Source organism: Staurois parvus, unplaced genomic scaffold (assembly GCF_062004578.1).
Source record: "Staurois parvus isolate SC_StPar_1 unplaced genomic scaffold, SC_StPar_1.0 ptg001455l, whole genome shotgun sequence".
Taxonomy (NCBI): domain Eukaryota; kingdom Metazoa; phylum Chordata; class Amphibia; order Anura; family Ranidae; genus Staurois; species Staurois parvus.
This window is the reverse complement of record NW_028319251.1, coordinates 185,886-200,529: the sequence shown is the minus strand read 5'-3', so window position 1 is coordinate 200,529 and position 14,644 is coordinate 185,886. Positions and strand designations below refer to the sequence as shown.

At 44.1% G+C, this 14,644-nt stretch overlaps 1 protein-coding gene across 1 annotated transcript; it reads right to left on the bottom strand.

The window, feature by feature from the left end:
- Positions 1-5,067: 5,067 nt before the first annotated feature.
- On the bottom strand, positions 5,068-6,159 carry LOC149435882 (olfactory receptor 5AR1-like). The gene has a single exon (XM_089662300.1). It carries the CDS (start codon positions 6,144-6,146, stop codon positions 5,184-5,186), a length of 963 nt encoding a protein of 320 aa, XP_089518426.1. The 5' UTR covers positions 6,147-6,159; the 3' UTR covers positions 5,068-5,183.
- Positions 6,160-14,644: the final 8,485 nt, after the last annotated feature.

The following is a 14,644-nucleotide window of genomic DNA, read 5'->3' as shown; positions in this document are numbered from 1 at the left end:
TAATTACCGGCTGTAATTTTGAAAGCCAGTAATTACTAGTAATATTGTTGGGGTAGAGGCAGTAAGCTGAGAGAAGTTGGAGGTCAGAGATGAATCCTAAAGTCTTTGTTGAAATTGTTTTAGGATGTTTCTCTGACATTCATAATCTACAAGTAGTTAAAGAGACTCTGCCATCAAAACAGTAAGTGTCTCTGCAGAAGAAGAGTATTGATACTTACCTATCCAGGGACATGGAAGGGAAGTAGCTGCCATACCCCACCACAGCACATGTTTGGGAATGCAAGTTTACAACACACACGAGAGATGATAAAGATTCTGCTGGTTGTCATAGCTGGGCAAGATTGAAGATCCAAGATACAGGTGGTAGAAGAGGTAAATATTATTAATTTTTTTGCAATTACTTTTTTATGTTGCTTTAACCACCCGGCTACCTGACCAATTCTGACATTTCTGGCAGAAATCAGCATTATTTTGTTAGAGAATTAGGATGTCCAAATGTTATATATATTTTTTTTTTTAAGCAGAGGCCCTAGAGAATAGAATGGTGGGCGTTGCATTTATTTATGTGGATCTACAAGTTATATGGCTGTAGACCGTCAACTTTATTGCAAGTCAGCTAAGTGGAATAATCACATCCTTGTTGTCTATGTGATGCACAATTCTTCCTAATATTATACAGTTTGTATACAGATATACATCTTCCTCTAATACAAATTGTGCTTACCTGTGAACAAACTCTATGGGATACCAAACAGCAAATGTGAATTCAACTGATTTCTTTACCTGTGCAATCCCATAAGTTCAAAGTCATATGGTGGCCAACTGTCAGGGCTGGGCTCCTGCTACTTATCAATCAGCTCTTTTCTTTCAGTGTTCAGAAGCTGCTCAGCTGTCAGTTAACCCCCCTGGAGGTATTCCTGAGTGTAGCTCGGGGTAAAGCTTCAGCACCACAAGCGGTAACCCCCCCGAGCTACACTCGGGAATACACTGCAGTGTTGCTCTGGGAACTCTTCTTCACTTACCTTGTCCTGCGCTCCCGCGATGTCCCTCCTGCAGTGTCCCCGACAATATCCTCCGGCCGATGCCGGCATCTGTCTTCTGGGTTCCGTTCCTTGTGACGCCGGGACGTATGGGGGACGGAACTGGCGGGAAATTTAAAAATGTTAAAAAGTGACATTCACTAAATACACTAAAATCACATAGTATAACATTCCTGTATCAAACCATTTCACATACATTGTGTCCCGAGTGCTTTGTCCGGCGCCCTGCCTGCATTTTGACTGCTCTTTCTGCCTGGAAAATGAGAAACGCCCATGGCGTCCAAAAAGCGTCCTTTTAGGTCAGACGCGGTTTTAGACCAGCTAGAGAACAGCGATAGTAAATCAGAACCACTTGCAGAATTGAGTGATAATGATTGGTGGGGGAAATTCCTCATCAGACACTGAAAACGATTCTGCGACTGAGCTCAGCGATGTGCCAACTTGGCGCTCTATTTCACATTTCAGTGTTTTTGGTTTGATTATATTATTGAATTAAATGTATTATTATATTATTATTTTTATGAGTATTTATTAGATTATAATTTATGGTTTCGTGTTTCAAATTTTATCCTCCCCGGGATGTTTACTAGACTCTTGTTCGGACAGATTTCAGTGAGTTATTCCTAAATTACAGGCCTACAATAAAAAAACAACATATTTAAATGCAAACAAATGTACCGCTTTGAGCACAGAAATATTGACATAATCAGACCGCCAGGGAGGTTAATTACCAGCCACCAATGTCTCCACAGTGACTCACCTGGATACCATTACCTGCCTCATTAGTCCAGCCTACAGCCATCCCTTTTTGCCATTTTAGCAGCTTAGCTCATTTCCTCCTTGCCCTTGTGGGCTCTATGATCTCCAGTGTATTCCTGTGTACAACTTGGTCTGGCTGACTTCTCTTCCGATTCCTATTCCTGATTTTTGCTCCTGACTATGCTGACATCTGGTTTCCTGACCCCAGCTCATCTGATTACCCGCTCTGGCGTCCAAACCCTGGCTTCTGTTTTTTACTACATTCCTCAACTGTGTTATTTTTACTATTTCTTTAAAGGTGTGATTGTAGCCCCCCAGTGGTCTGATTATGTCCATATTTCTTTGCTCAAAGTGGTACATTATTTTGCATGGAAATATGTCGTTATTGTAGGCTGTAATTTTTAGGAATAACTCACTGAAATCTGTCCGAACAAGAGTCTAGTAAACATCCCGGGGAGGATAAAATTTGGAACACAAAATCATAAATTATAATTTAATAAATAATCATAAAAAATAATAATATAATAATAATAAATGTAATACAATAATATAATCAAACCAAAAACACTGAAATGTGAAATAGAGCGCCAAGTTCGCACATCGCTGAGCTCAGTCGCAGAATCGTTTTTAGTGTCTGATGAGGAATTTCCCCCACCAATCATTATCACTCAATTCTGCAAGTGGTTCTGATTTACTATCGCTGTTCTCTAGCCGGTCTAAAACCGCGTCTGACCTAAAGGGACGCTTTTTGGACGCCATGGACGTTTCTCAGTTTCCAGGCAGAAAGAACAGTAAAAATGCAGGCAGGGTGCCGGACAAAGCACTCGGGACAAAATGTATGTGAAATGGTTTGATACAGGAATGTTATACTATGTGATTTTAGTGTATTTAGTGAATGTCACTTTTTGTCATTTTCAAATTTCCCGCCAGTTCCGTCCCCCGTACGTCCCGACGTCGCAGGGGACGGAACCCGGAAGACGGATGCCGGCATCAGCAGGAGGACATTGCCGGGGACACTGCAGGAGGGACATCGCGGGAGCACTGAACAAGGTAAGAGAACAACAGATCCCCGGAGCAGCGCCACATGGTAATCCCGAGTGTAGCTGGGGGGGGGTTCCACTTCTAGTACTGAAACTTTACCCCGAGCTACACTCAGGAATACCGCCAGGGAGGCTACACATGTCTTCAGCTGACTGTGATGTTTTTTACCTCCCTGGCGATATGATTATTTCAGATTTTTGGTGCTCAAAGCGGTACATTTTTTTGCATGGAAATATGTATTTTTTTTATTGTAGGCTGTAATTTTTAGGAATAACTCACTGAAATCTGTCCGAACAAGAGTCTAGTAAACATCCCGGGGATGATAAAACTTGAAACACGAAATCATAAATAATAATATAATAAATAATCATAAAAAATAATAATATAATAATAATAAATTTAATTCAATAATGTAATCAGCCGGAGGACATTGCCGGGGACACTGCAGGGGGGACATCGCGGGAGCGCAGGACAAGGTAAGTGAAGAAGAGATCCCGGAGCAACGCTGCAGTGTATTTCCGAGTGTAGCTCGGGGTTACCGCTTGAGGTGCTGAAACTTTACCCCGAGCTACACTCAGGAATACCTCCAGGGGGGTTAACTGACAGCTGAGCAGCTTCTGAACACTGAAAGAAAAGAGCTGATTGATAAGTAGCAGGAGCCCAGCCCTGACAGTTGGCCACCATATGACTTTGAACTTATGGGATTGCACAGGTAAAGAAATCAGTTGAATTCACATTTGCTGTTTTGTATCCCATAGAGTTTGTTCACAGGTAAGCACAATTTGTATTAGAGGAAGATGTATATCTGTATACAAACTGTATAATATTAGGAAGAATTGTGCATCACATAGACAACAAGGATGTGATTATTCCACTTAGCTGACTTGCAATAAAGTTGACGGTCTACAGCCATATAACTTGTAGATCCACATAAATAAATGCAGCTACACTCGGGAATACCGCCAGGGAGGGTTAACTGCACTCTCTGTCTCCGCCTGGTTTATGGTTCCTGACATCAACAATATTTTTTAATTTATGACTATAGCACAGACAGTCTAAGGAATGAATGAGAATGGGGGTCTCAGGACTTTTTGCTTGTTCTGCACAATGTTTGCAGTATATTCATATATGTGGGAGGGTCTTATATACAGTTGTATAACTTGAATGCTACTTACTGTATATATCACCCACTGCACAAGTGGAGAGTGGGGTGTTCTTAAATAGATTTTATGATATGTTTTTAACCATTTTTGCTTTGAGAATAATTAAATTATTTTGTTATGATTGTAAAATACAGTCTTTTCCTTCTATGGGGATATTGAAAGTTTTAATTTTGGGGGGCTTTTTTGTCTTGTAGTCACATAAGGAGTGGTTCTTCTACAATTTTGAATGACTGCGAATTACCCAGTTGGTTTGATTTACTAGAACTGGAGGGTGCAAAATCTGGTGCAGTTCTGCATAGAAACCAATCAGCTTCCAGGTTTTTTTTTATCAAAGCTTAACTGAACAAGCTGAAGTTAGAAGCTGATTGGCTATTATGCACAGCTGCACCAGATTTTTCACTCTCCAGTTTTAGTAAATCAATCACTGAAAGGTTTCTTCACAGTAAGAGCTGTGAGAATGTGGAATAGACTCCCTCCAGAGTTGGTTGTGGCCAGCTCAGTGGATTGCTGTAGGAAACTTCTGGATTCTTTCTTGGATACACAGAATATAACTGGATATAACATTTATAGGGAAAGTTGATCCAGGGAATATCCGATTGCCTCTCGGGGGATCAGGAAGGAATTTTTTCCACTGCAGGAGCATTTGGATCGTGCTTTGCTGGGTCTTTTTGCCTTCCTCTGGATCAACTGTGGGTGTAGGATTGTAACTTTTTTTTTTCTATGGCTGAACTGGATGGACTTTTGTCTTTTTTTAGCTGGACTAACTATGTAACTATGTAACCCCAGTGACTCCAGGCCAGGGGCGGACTGACCATTTGGAAACTCGGGCACGGCCCGAGGGCCCGGGGTCAGTAGGGGGCCCCATGAGATGCCCCTGGTACCTTTTTCATAGGCTTTTTTGAGTTTGGGAAAGGACACAGTGGCCCCATGATCCCCTATTGCCCAGGGGCCCCATGAGTTGTCAGTCCGCCCCTGCTCCAGGCTCGGCACTATTGTAGCCTTTTTTTCCTTTTTTTTGAATATTCGCCTAACTCAAGTCAAAGTAATTGGCTGAGGGTCAGCAGTTTCACTCACTTTCATAATCTTTAATTTATTTCAGAGGACAAATAGAAACAAATAAATAAGACAATCAGATACATTACATCTCTTCACCTTCCAAGAATGAATACTTATATAACCATTAAAGCACAGCAAGGCTTCTAACTTTCTTTAGTAGGGAAATTCCCAATTTTTTGGCAGAAGTCTTCACGTCTCGATTCCTCAGGCTGTATATTAAAGGATTTAGAAAAGGAATGATTATAGTGTAAAACACAGAAACCACTTTGTCTTGCTCTAGGCTGTAGGCAGTTGAAGGTCTGAGGTACATAAACATGACAGTTCCATAAAATAAAGTCACCACCGTCAGATGAGAAGCACAAGTAGAGAAGGCCTTCTTGCGTCCTTTGGAAGAACGGATACGTAAGACAGATACAATTATGTACAAATAGGACACAAGGATCACCAACAGAGATGAGAACTCAATAAAACTGACAAAGGAAAAGAGGACCATTTGGTTCAGTGTGGTGTCACCACAGGAAATCTCAATTAACGCTATGACGTCACAGTAGAAGTGGTGAACATACGGGCGTTGCTCACAGAAGTCCAGGTGAAAGATTGATAGGCTGGTCTCGACAAAAGCATTGAGAGAGCTTCCTACGTAGGATAATACCAGTAGGATCAGGACAGTCTGCCTGTTCATTATTTGGAGGTAGGTCAGTGGGTGGCATATGGCCACATACCTGTCGTAGGACATGGCTGCCAAAAGAAAACACTCAGTTACTCCAAATCCAGTATACGACAGCATCTGAAACCCACATCCAGCTACTGACATGGACTTGTTATGCGACACAAAGTCCATCAGCATCCTTATCGTGATTGATGAAGAGTAGCAGATGTCAAGGAACGATAAGTGACGCAAGAAATTATACATAGGAGTATGGAGTTTCCTGTCCATACTAATGACCACCATAAGTCCCGCATTCTGAAACAAAGTCAGGGTGTAGATAAGGAAGAAGAAGACAAACAGAATACATTTTAGCTTGGCGCTTTCTGTTAATCCATCCAGTATGAACTCCGTGACGACAGTCTTGTTGCGCAGACCCATCGTTGTTCGAAGAAGAGGCTGATGTGTTATGGGGTTTATCGTACATTAAAGCATCCTTTGGCTTCTAACAGCAAATATAGCTTACCTAATGGAAAGTATTTAAATGATATTTAAAACCTGTCACCTAACTGAAGCCATTTAAACTGAACTGCCACGATATGGGTCTCTACCAGTCCCAGGTATTAATTCCTTGTTCCTAATCCCTCCTGGCCATAGGAAGAGCTTCCTTCAATTAGTATTCAAACCTGTGTGCCAAAGACCCCTAGCTGTAATTAACTCGCCCCTCCACAAAAGGTCCCAAATTCAATTAGTGTATACATCCCTAATTAGTGCCTTACTTTTGTATTAATGTATTTCCCCCACTAATTATCCTGCCCAACCAGTCCTTTCTGTGTACAGCTACAAATTAAATTACTGTAGTTCCATTCTCTTCATTGTCACCTGCTAATGACCCCCCTCCGCCTCTCGTCCTGCTCAGGGGGTTTTAAGAGGCCAGTGCTGGCCATTCTGCTAGGCAACCACTGAGAGGTCCAGCTGGACTCTAGTGCCCCCCTGGCTCTGCCTGAGCCCCATTGGAGGATGAGGGATCCCAGAAGCTACATCAGCCCTGTCTGCAACGCCACCAGCTCTGCCTGAGGCTACCACATCAGCTTTGCGTGAGTGTATGCTCCCCTTGTGCTATCTGACTGCTTATGAACTGCCTCTTGGATTACAAATTGTTGTAGAGCCTTTAACTTTGCCCACCAGGGCTGGATTACAAGTATTTTGAACTCTCTCTCCCTGCACTACTCCCCATTGAGTGACTGATGTCTGTTTTAATAAATCTTTAAGTGTTTGCCGTCTGCCTTGTGTGTTCTGTCCCACTTACCCTCCGTCATATGAACATACGGTGAAAAATTGGATCAGAAGACGTTGCCTTCAGGAAAAACTACATGTCAATGCTCGACAGATCCAGAGGTCTAGGGAACTGAAGTTATTCACATATTTTAGCTTCTCCTTTAAAAGCTGAACTTGGACCTGTCCTCTCTTCTTAAGCATGTTAATTGACCATTAAGGCCACCCATTAAGGACCGATATAGAAGCTCAGGAAGCATAAAGACATGAATCTATACCCACCTTTTCTTTTTCAATAATTGTTGTTTCAGTTTTTTAATAGTAATACAAAATGAAAAATGTCATTTTGGACCATAAAATGTTTGGGGTCCATTAAGGGCCACAGGGTGAAGTCATTCTGAGACAGTGGGTTTCGATGCTGCCTTTAGAAGACTTGACTAAGGCAAGACAGCCTATTCTAACCCCTCCCACATCCATCTCGTCTCAGTTTTGTGGCAATCAGATCAATAGTAAGAGTAGATCATAAAAAACAGAAGGGAGGGACTTGTACTTCTTGGTGAACTCCAAGAAAAATCCCTTTTTCCTAATGTTTCATTAAGGAATACTAGGTGAACTAATTCTGGGACACCGGGATGTACAAAAGAAGTTCAACTGAGGGATGGGCAACACAAAAATCAAACCATTAACATGCTCACAAGTAACGGCACGTTTACAGAGTCAAAATTAAGATCCAGAGCCACTCGAACAACCTCACGACTGAAGTTGGCATCAGAAGAAGACTGAACATCCACCTGGTAACACAACGTGTGAACTGAAAAAATGGCGGCAGCCTTCTATATCAGAGAAATAGATGCCTGAAGCTGAAAATCCCATAAAGAACTAATTGATGTAGTGGAGTGCGCTTTGACGGGGAAGGTGGAACTTTGTCCTTAAGCTTTTAGGCTTGAATGATGAGCTGCCAAGTCCTCCTAGAGATAGTATAACAAGAAGCAGGCTGTCCCTTACGGTAACCTTCGGGAATGACAAAAACAACATCTACAGTATAAAGAAAGCTGAGAGATAAACTGGAACAGCATGTACCACATCCAGAAATTCGAGAGAAATCTCCTTGGGACATTGGAGCAGAGAGATTGGAGAACAATGCCCTAGTTAAGATGAGGAAAAGAAACGCTTTAGGACAAATGGGGCCTTGGGTCTCAACACAGCCCTGTCCTTGTGTAGCACAAAAAAGGGTTCCTTACAGGTCAGAGCTGGTACATTGGGCAGTAATGATGTATAACCTAAGGTATGTGAAATTCATAAAGTTTCCCCACAGCACACAAGGTTAACCCTTGAAGAGGATAACATAATACACACAGCAGGAGTGCCAATCCCAAATTGGAAAAGTCCTGTTACTCATGAATGGTGGCTTGGATTGAAGCTAAACCTATAGAAGAGCAACGTCACCCCCTGGGCGGACATACTCTCAAAGGGATTTTCAGGGACAGGAATGGGTGTGGGAAGCACAGCACATCGTTGAACAGGACGCGGGGGTGGGAGCTGTCATAACATTTCTGGATCAGATGTGGGAAGCACAGCATTAAATAGGGCGTGGGGGCGGGAGCTGTCATAACATTTCTGGATTGGGTGTGGGAAGCACAGCACATTGTTGAACAGGGCGTGGGGGCAGGAGCTATCATTACATTTCTGGATTGGGTGTGGGAAGCACAGCACATCTTTGAACAGGGCGCATGGGAGGGAGCTGTCATAACATTTCTGGATCAGATGTGGGAAGTACAGCATTAAACAGGGCGTGGGGGCGGGAGCTGTCATAACATTTCTGGATTGGGTGTGGGAAGCACAGCACATCATTGAACAGGGCGCGTGGGAGGGAGCTATCATGATATTTCTGTATCAGATGTGGGAAGCACAGCACATCATTGAACAGGGCGCGGGGGCAGGAGCTATCATTGCATTTCTGGATTGGGTGTGGGAAGCACAGCACATCGTTGAACAGGGCGCGGGGGCGGGAGCTGTCATAACATTTCTGGATTGGGTGTGGGAAGCACAGGACATAGTTGAACAGGGCACGGGGGCGGGAGCTATCATAACATTTCTGGATTGGGTGTGGGAAGCACAGCACATCATTGAACAGGGCGCGGGGACGGGAGCTGTCATAACATTTCTGGATTGGGTGTGGGAAGCACAGGACATAGTTGAACAGGGCACGGGGGCGGGAGCTATCATAACATTTCTGGATTGGGTGTGGGAAGCACAGCACAGCATTGAACAGGGCATGGTGGTGGGAGCTGTCATAACATTTCTGGATCGGGTGTGGGAAGCACAGCACATCGTTGAACAGGGCGCGGGAGAGGGAGCTATCATGATATTTCTGGATTGGGTGTGGGAAGCACAGCACATCATTGAACAGGGCGCGGGGGCGGGAGCTGTCATAACATTTCAGCACATCGTTGAACAGGGCCACTTCTTCCACCAATTCTGTTATAACAGCAGAGCGGACAGCAGGAGACTGAACGTTTCTGGATTGGGTGTGGGAAGCACAGCATAGAATTGATCAGATGTGGGAAGCACAGCACAGAATGGATCAGATGTGGGAAGCACAGCACAGAATGGATCAGAGCACGGGGGCGGGATCTGCCATAACATTTCTGGATCAGATGTGGGAAGCACAGCATTGAACAGGGCCCGGGGGCAGGAACTGTCATAGTATTATGTCTGGATCGGATGCAGGAAGCACAGCATTGAACAGGTCGTGGGGGCGGCAGCTGTCATAACATTTCTGGATCAGATGTGGGAAGGACAGCATTGAACAGGGTGCGGGGGCGGGAACTGTCATAACATTTCTGGATCGGATGCGGGAAGCACAGCATTGAACAGGGCGTGGGGGCGGGAGCTGTCATAACATTTCTGGATCGGATGCAGGAAGCACATCATTGAACAGGTCGTGGGGGCGGGAGCTGTCATAACATTTCTGGATCAGATGTTGGAAGCACAGCATTGAACAGGGTGCGGGGGCGGGAACTGTCATAACATTTCTGGATCAGATGCGGGAAGCACAGCATTGAACAGGGCGCGGGGGAGGGAGCTGTCATAACATTTCTGGATCGGATGCGGGAAGCACAGCATTGAACAGGGCGTGGGGGCGGGAGCTGTCATAACATTTCTGGATCGGATGCGGGAAGCACAGCATTGAATAGAGTGCGGGAGCTGCCAGGGTTAACTTTTTGTATTGACCAGCAGGTGATTGGCTGCTAGCACTGCCCCGCTTCCAATCTGCTGCTGGTTAACGTCAAAAGTTAAACCCCAGCAGTTCCCGCACTCTATTCAATGCTGTGCTTCCCGCATCCGATCCAGAAATGTTATGACAGCTCCCGGCCCCCCTCTCTGATCAATTCTGTGCTGTGCTTCCCACATCCAATCCAAAAATGTTATGACAGCTCCCGCCCCCAAGCCCTGTTCAATGCTGTGCTTTTCGCATCCGATCCAGAAATGTTATGACAGCTCCCGGCCCCCCTCTCTGATCAATTCTGTGCTGTGCTTCCCACATCCAATCCAAAAATGTTATGACAGCTCCCGCCCCCAAGCCCTGTTCAATGCTGTGCTTTTCGCATCCGATCCAGAAATGTTATGACAGCTCCAGCCCCCGCGCTGTGATCAATTCTGTGCTGTGCTTCCCGCATCCGATCCAGAAATGTTATGACAGCTCCCGCCCCCGCGCTCTGAGCAATTCTGTGCTGTGTTTCCCGCAACCGATCCAGAAATGTTATGACAGCTCCCGCCCCGGCGCTCTGATCAATTCTGTGCTGTGTTTCCCGCAACCGATCCAGAAATGTTATGACAGCTCCCGCCCCCGCGCTCTGAGCAATTCTGTGCTGTGTTTCCCGCAACCGATCCAGAAATGTTATGACAGCTCCCGCCCCTGTGCTCTGATCAATTCTGTGCTGTGCTTCCCGTATCCGATCCAGAAATGTTATGACAGCTCCCGCCCCCGCGCTCTGATCAATTCTGTGCTGTGTTTCCCGCATCCGATCCAGAAATGTTATGACAGCTCCCGCCCCTGCGCTCTGATCAATTCTGTGCTGTGTTTCCCGCATCCGATCCAGAAATGTTATGACAGCTCCCGCTGTGTATTTACCACAAGGCAAACAAGGCATTTGCCTAAGGCTGCATTTCTCAGGGGGGCAGCGCTGCACCTCGGAAGAAGGGACACATGCGGCATGGGGACCTGGTGGGCTCGGAGAGAGGTTGCGGGTTTCATGACGGTGTATGCACAACCCAACTCTTGTTCCCGGGGATGTCCGGAGCTGTTAAGGTGAGTGTCTCTCTTTGTTCGCCATTGGGGGATGATAGCTGGTGTATGGGGGGGGGGGGGGGCAGTGGTAGTGGAAGGCTTTCTTAGGTGGGAGGCAGCGGTGTTTTTGGTCAATGTCAGGCTCTCTTTGCGGGAGGCGCCAATTTTTTTGTTGCCCAGGGCAGCACAAAACCTAAATACACCACTGAGAAGGGTTCCAAGTGTTCCAAGTCTTTAAGGTGTTGCTGCTGCCCCTAGAGACAATTGAAGGAGTTGCAGTATGGGCCCCAGCAATTGCTGGGCTTAGAGCCTAGAGGAGATTGCTGCTAGATTTTTTCTGGAGGGTACTATCCTGAAGTCCTGGTCTGGAGAAGGACCTTTTACCTCCCTCACTAAGGATCTACTTGTGGATGCTGGGTGGCAGACAGATACTGGGACATTGTTAGTAAAGACCTGGCTGTAGACTTTTGGGTGTGCACTTGCTGTAAGGGAGCTAAGTGCCAGAAATGTAATCTCCAAACACGGAAAGGTTTCTTTACAGTGAGAGCTTTGAGAATGTGGAATAGACTCCCTCCAGAGTTGGTTGTAGCCAGCTCAGTGGATTGCTGTAGGAAAGTCCTGGATTCTTTCTTGGATACACAGAATATAACTGGATATAACATTTATAGGGAAAGTTGATCCAGGGAATATCCGATTGCCTCTCCGGGGATCAGGAAGGAATTTTTCCCCTGCAGGAGCAAATTGGATCGTGCTTTGCTGGGTTTTTGCCTTCATCTGGATCAACTGCGGGTGTAGGATTATAACTTTTTTTTTTTTTCTATGGTTGAACTGGATGGACTTTTGTCTTTTTTCAGCCAAACTAACTATGTGAATATGTTGCTATGTGGACTGTTGCGTATGGATATGTCATTTCCCACATGGAAGAAAAATATATTTGAAATATATTTTAAAAATATTCTTCCCAAATATATTGCCATATACTGTATTTGAAATACTACAATTGTGGCCGTATTCAATATATTGTAAAGTATATTTCAATAAACGTATATATATATATACTGTGTGTTGAAATGCATTTTTATTACAGAATATATGAAAAATATTTTTAAAAATACATTTCAAATATACTGTATGTCTTTAAAAATACAAATCTAAATTTTTTGAATGCATCTACAAATGTATGTAAAAATATATGTTAAAATGACTTTTTTATGTTAAAAAAAATCTGAAGAATATATCTGAAAAACATATATATAAAAATATTTTTCATATATTTTGTAATATATAAAAAACGCATTAAACGCATGTATATACATACATACATACATACATACATACATACATACATACACATTGCATGTTGAAATGCATATTTTTAAAGACATACAGTAGATTTGAAAATGTATTTTTAAAAATATTTTTCATATATTTTGTAATAAAAATGCATTTCAACATACAATATGTTGAAATATGTTGAAATATATTTTTAAATATATAGAATATGGGCAAAATTGTAGTATTTCAAATATATTTTTCTTCCATGTGGGTTGTCCTTGTGAAGGGGATCACTACCTTGCAGGGTGGGGGGTGGGGCATGATTTTAAACTTTTGAGGTTTTTATAGTTGACTAATAAGTTTATGTAAAAGGTAAAGGGTGCGTTTTGTTTATTATTGGTCTGAATTTTAATTCATATAATTCTGGTGGTCTGGTGGGGGTTCAATTCAAGATGGTATACAAATTAATAATTTTAAGTTGCATTTTTGGGATTGCTTTAACCAGTTCTCCACCGTGTTATAGCCAGGAAACGGCCACAGCGCTGTCAGCTAGTTCTGGGAGGGCGTCCATGGATGTCCTCTCAGAACCGCGCCCCCTGGGGCGCACACCGGGCGCGATCTGTGACAGCTGTTCACCGATCCAGGTAAAGGGCCAATGCGGTAAGCGGCATTCCTCAGAGGGGACATCTACACTGATCATCCCTGCCCTGGTAATGTAGCCCCATCAGTGCCTATCAGTGTGGCTAATAGTGCCCATCAGTGCTGGCTATCAGTACCCATCAGTGCTGGCTATCAGCGCCCATCAGTGCTGGCTATCTGTGCCTATCAGTGCTGGCTATCAGTGCCTATCAGTGCTGGCTATCAGTGCCCATCAGTGCTGGCTATCAGTGCCCATCAGTGCTGGCTATCAGCGCCTATCAGTGTTGGCTATCAGTGCCCATCAGTGCTGACTATCAGTGCCCATCAGTGCTGGCTATCAGTGCCCATCAGTGCTGGCTATCATTGCCAATCAGTGCTGGCTATCAGTGCCCATCAGTGCTGGCTATCAGTGCCCATCAGTGCTGACTATCAGTGTCCATCAGTGCTGGCTATCAGTGCCCATCAGTGCTGACTATCAGTACCGATCAGTGCTGGCTATCAATACCCATATGTGCTGGCTATCAGTACCCATCCATGCTGACTACCAGTGGCCATCAGTGCTGGCTATCAGTACCGATCAGTGCTGGCTATCAGTACCCATCAATGCTGGATATCAGTGCCCATCAGTGCTGGCTATCACTGCCTCTTCAGTGATGGCTATCAGTGCCTCCTCAGTTGCTGGCTATCAGTGCTACCTATAAATGCCCATCAGTGCCACCTATCAGTGCTGCATATCGGTGCCCATCAGTGCTGCATATCGGTGCAGCCTCATCAGTGCCTCTTCATCAGTGCCCATCAGTGCAGCCTCATCAGTGCCCATCAGTGCAGCCTCAACAGCGCACATCAGTAAAGGGGAAAAATCACTTATTTACAAAACTTTATAACAGAAACTAAGAAAAAAAAATAAAAACCCCAGTGGTGACTAAATACCCCCAAAAGAAAGCTCTATGTGTCCCCCCAAAAATGGGCTCAGTGTTCCATGGCCGCGCAATTGTCATTCAAAGTGCAACAGTGCTAAAAACTGAAAATTTGCCAGGGCTGGAAGGGGGTGCCCGGTAGGCAAGGGGTTAACTAATACTTTTAGGTTGCATTGTTGGAATTGCTATAATTAATTTTAGCAATTTCAAAAACACAACCTAAAATTATTATTTATAGCATTCCATAAAATGCAACCTAAAATTATTAATAATTGTAGGTTGCATTTTTTTAATACTATAACTAATACAGTCAGGTCCATAAATATTGGGACATGGACACATTTCCAACATTTTTGGCTCTATACACCACCACAATGGATTGGAAATTAAACGAACAAGATGTGCTTTAACTACAGACTGTTAGCTTTAATTTGAGGGTATTTACATCCAAATCAGGTGAACGGTGTAGGAATTACAACAGTTTGCATATCTGCCTCCCACTTGTTAAGGGACCAAAAGTAATGGGACAGAATAATAATCAT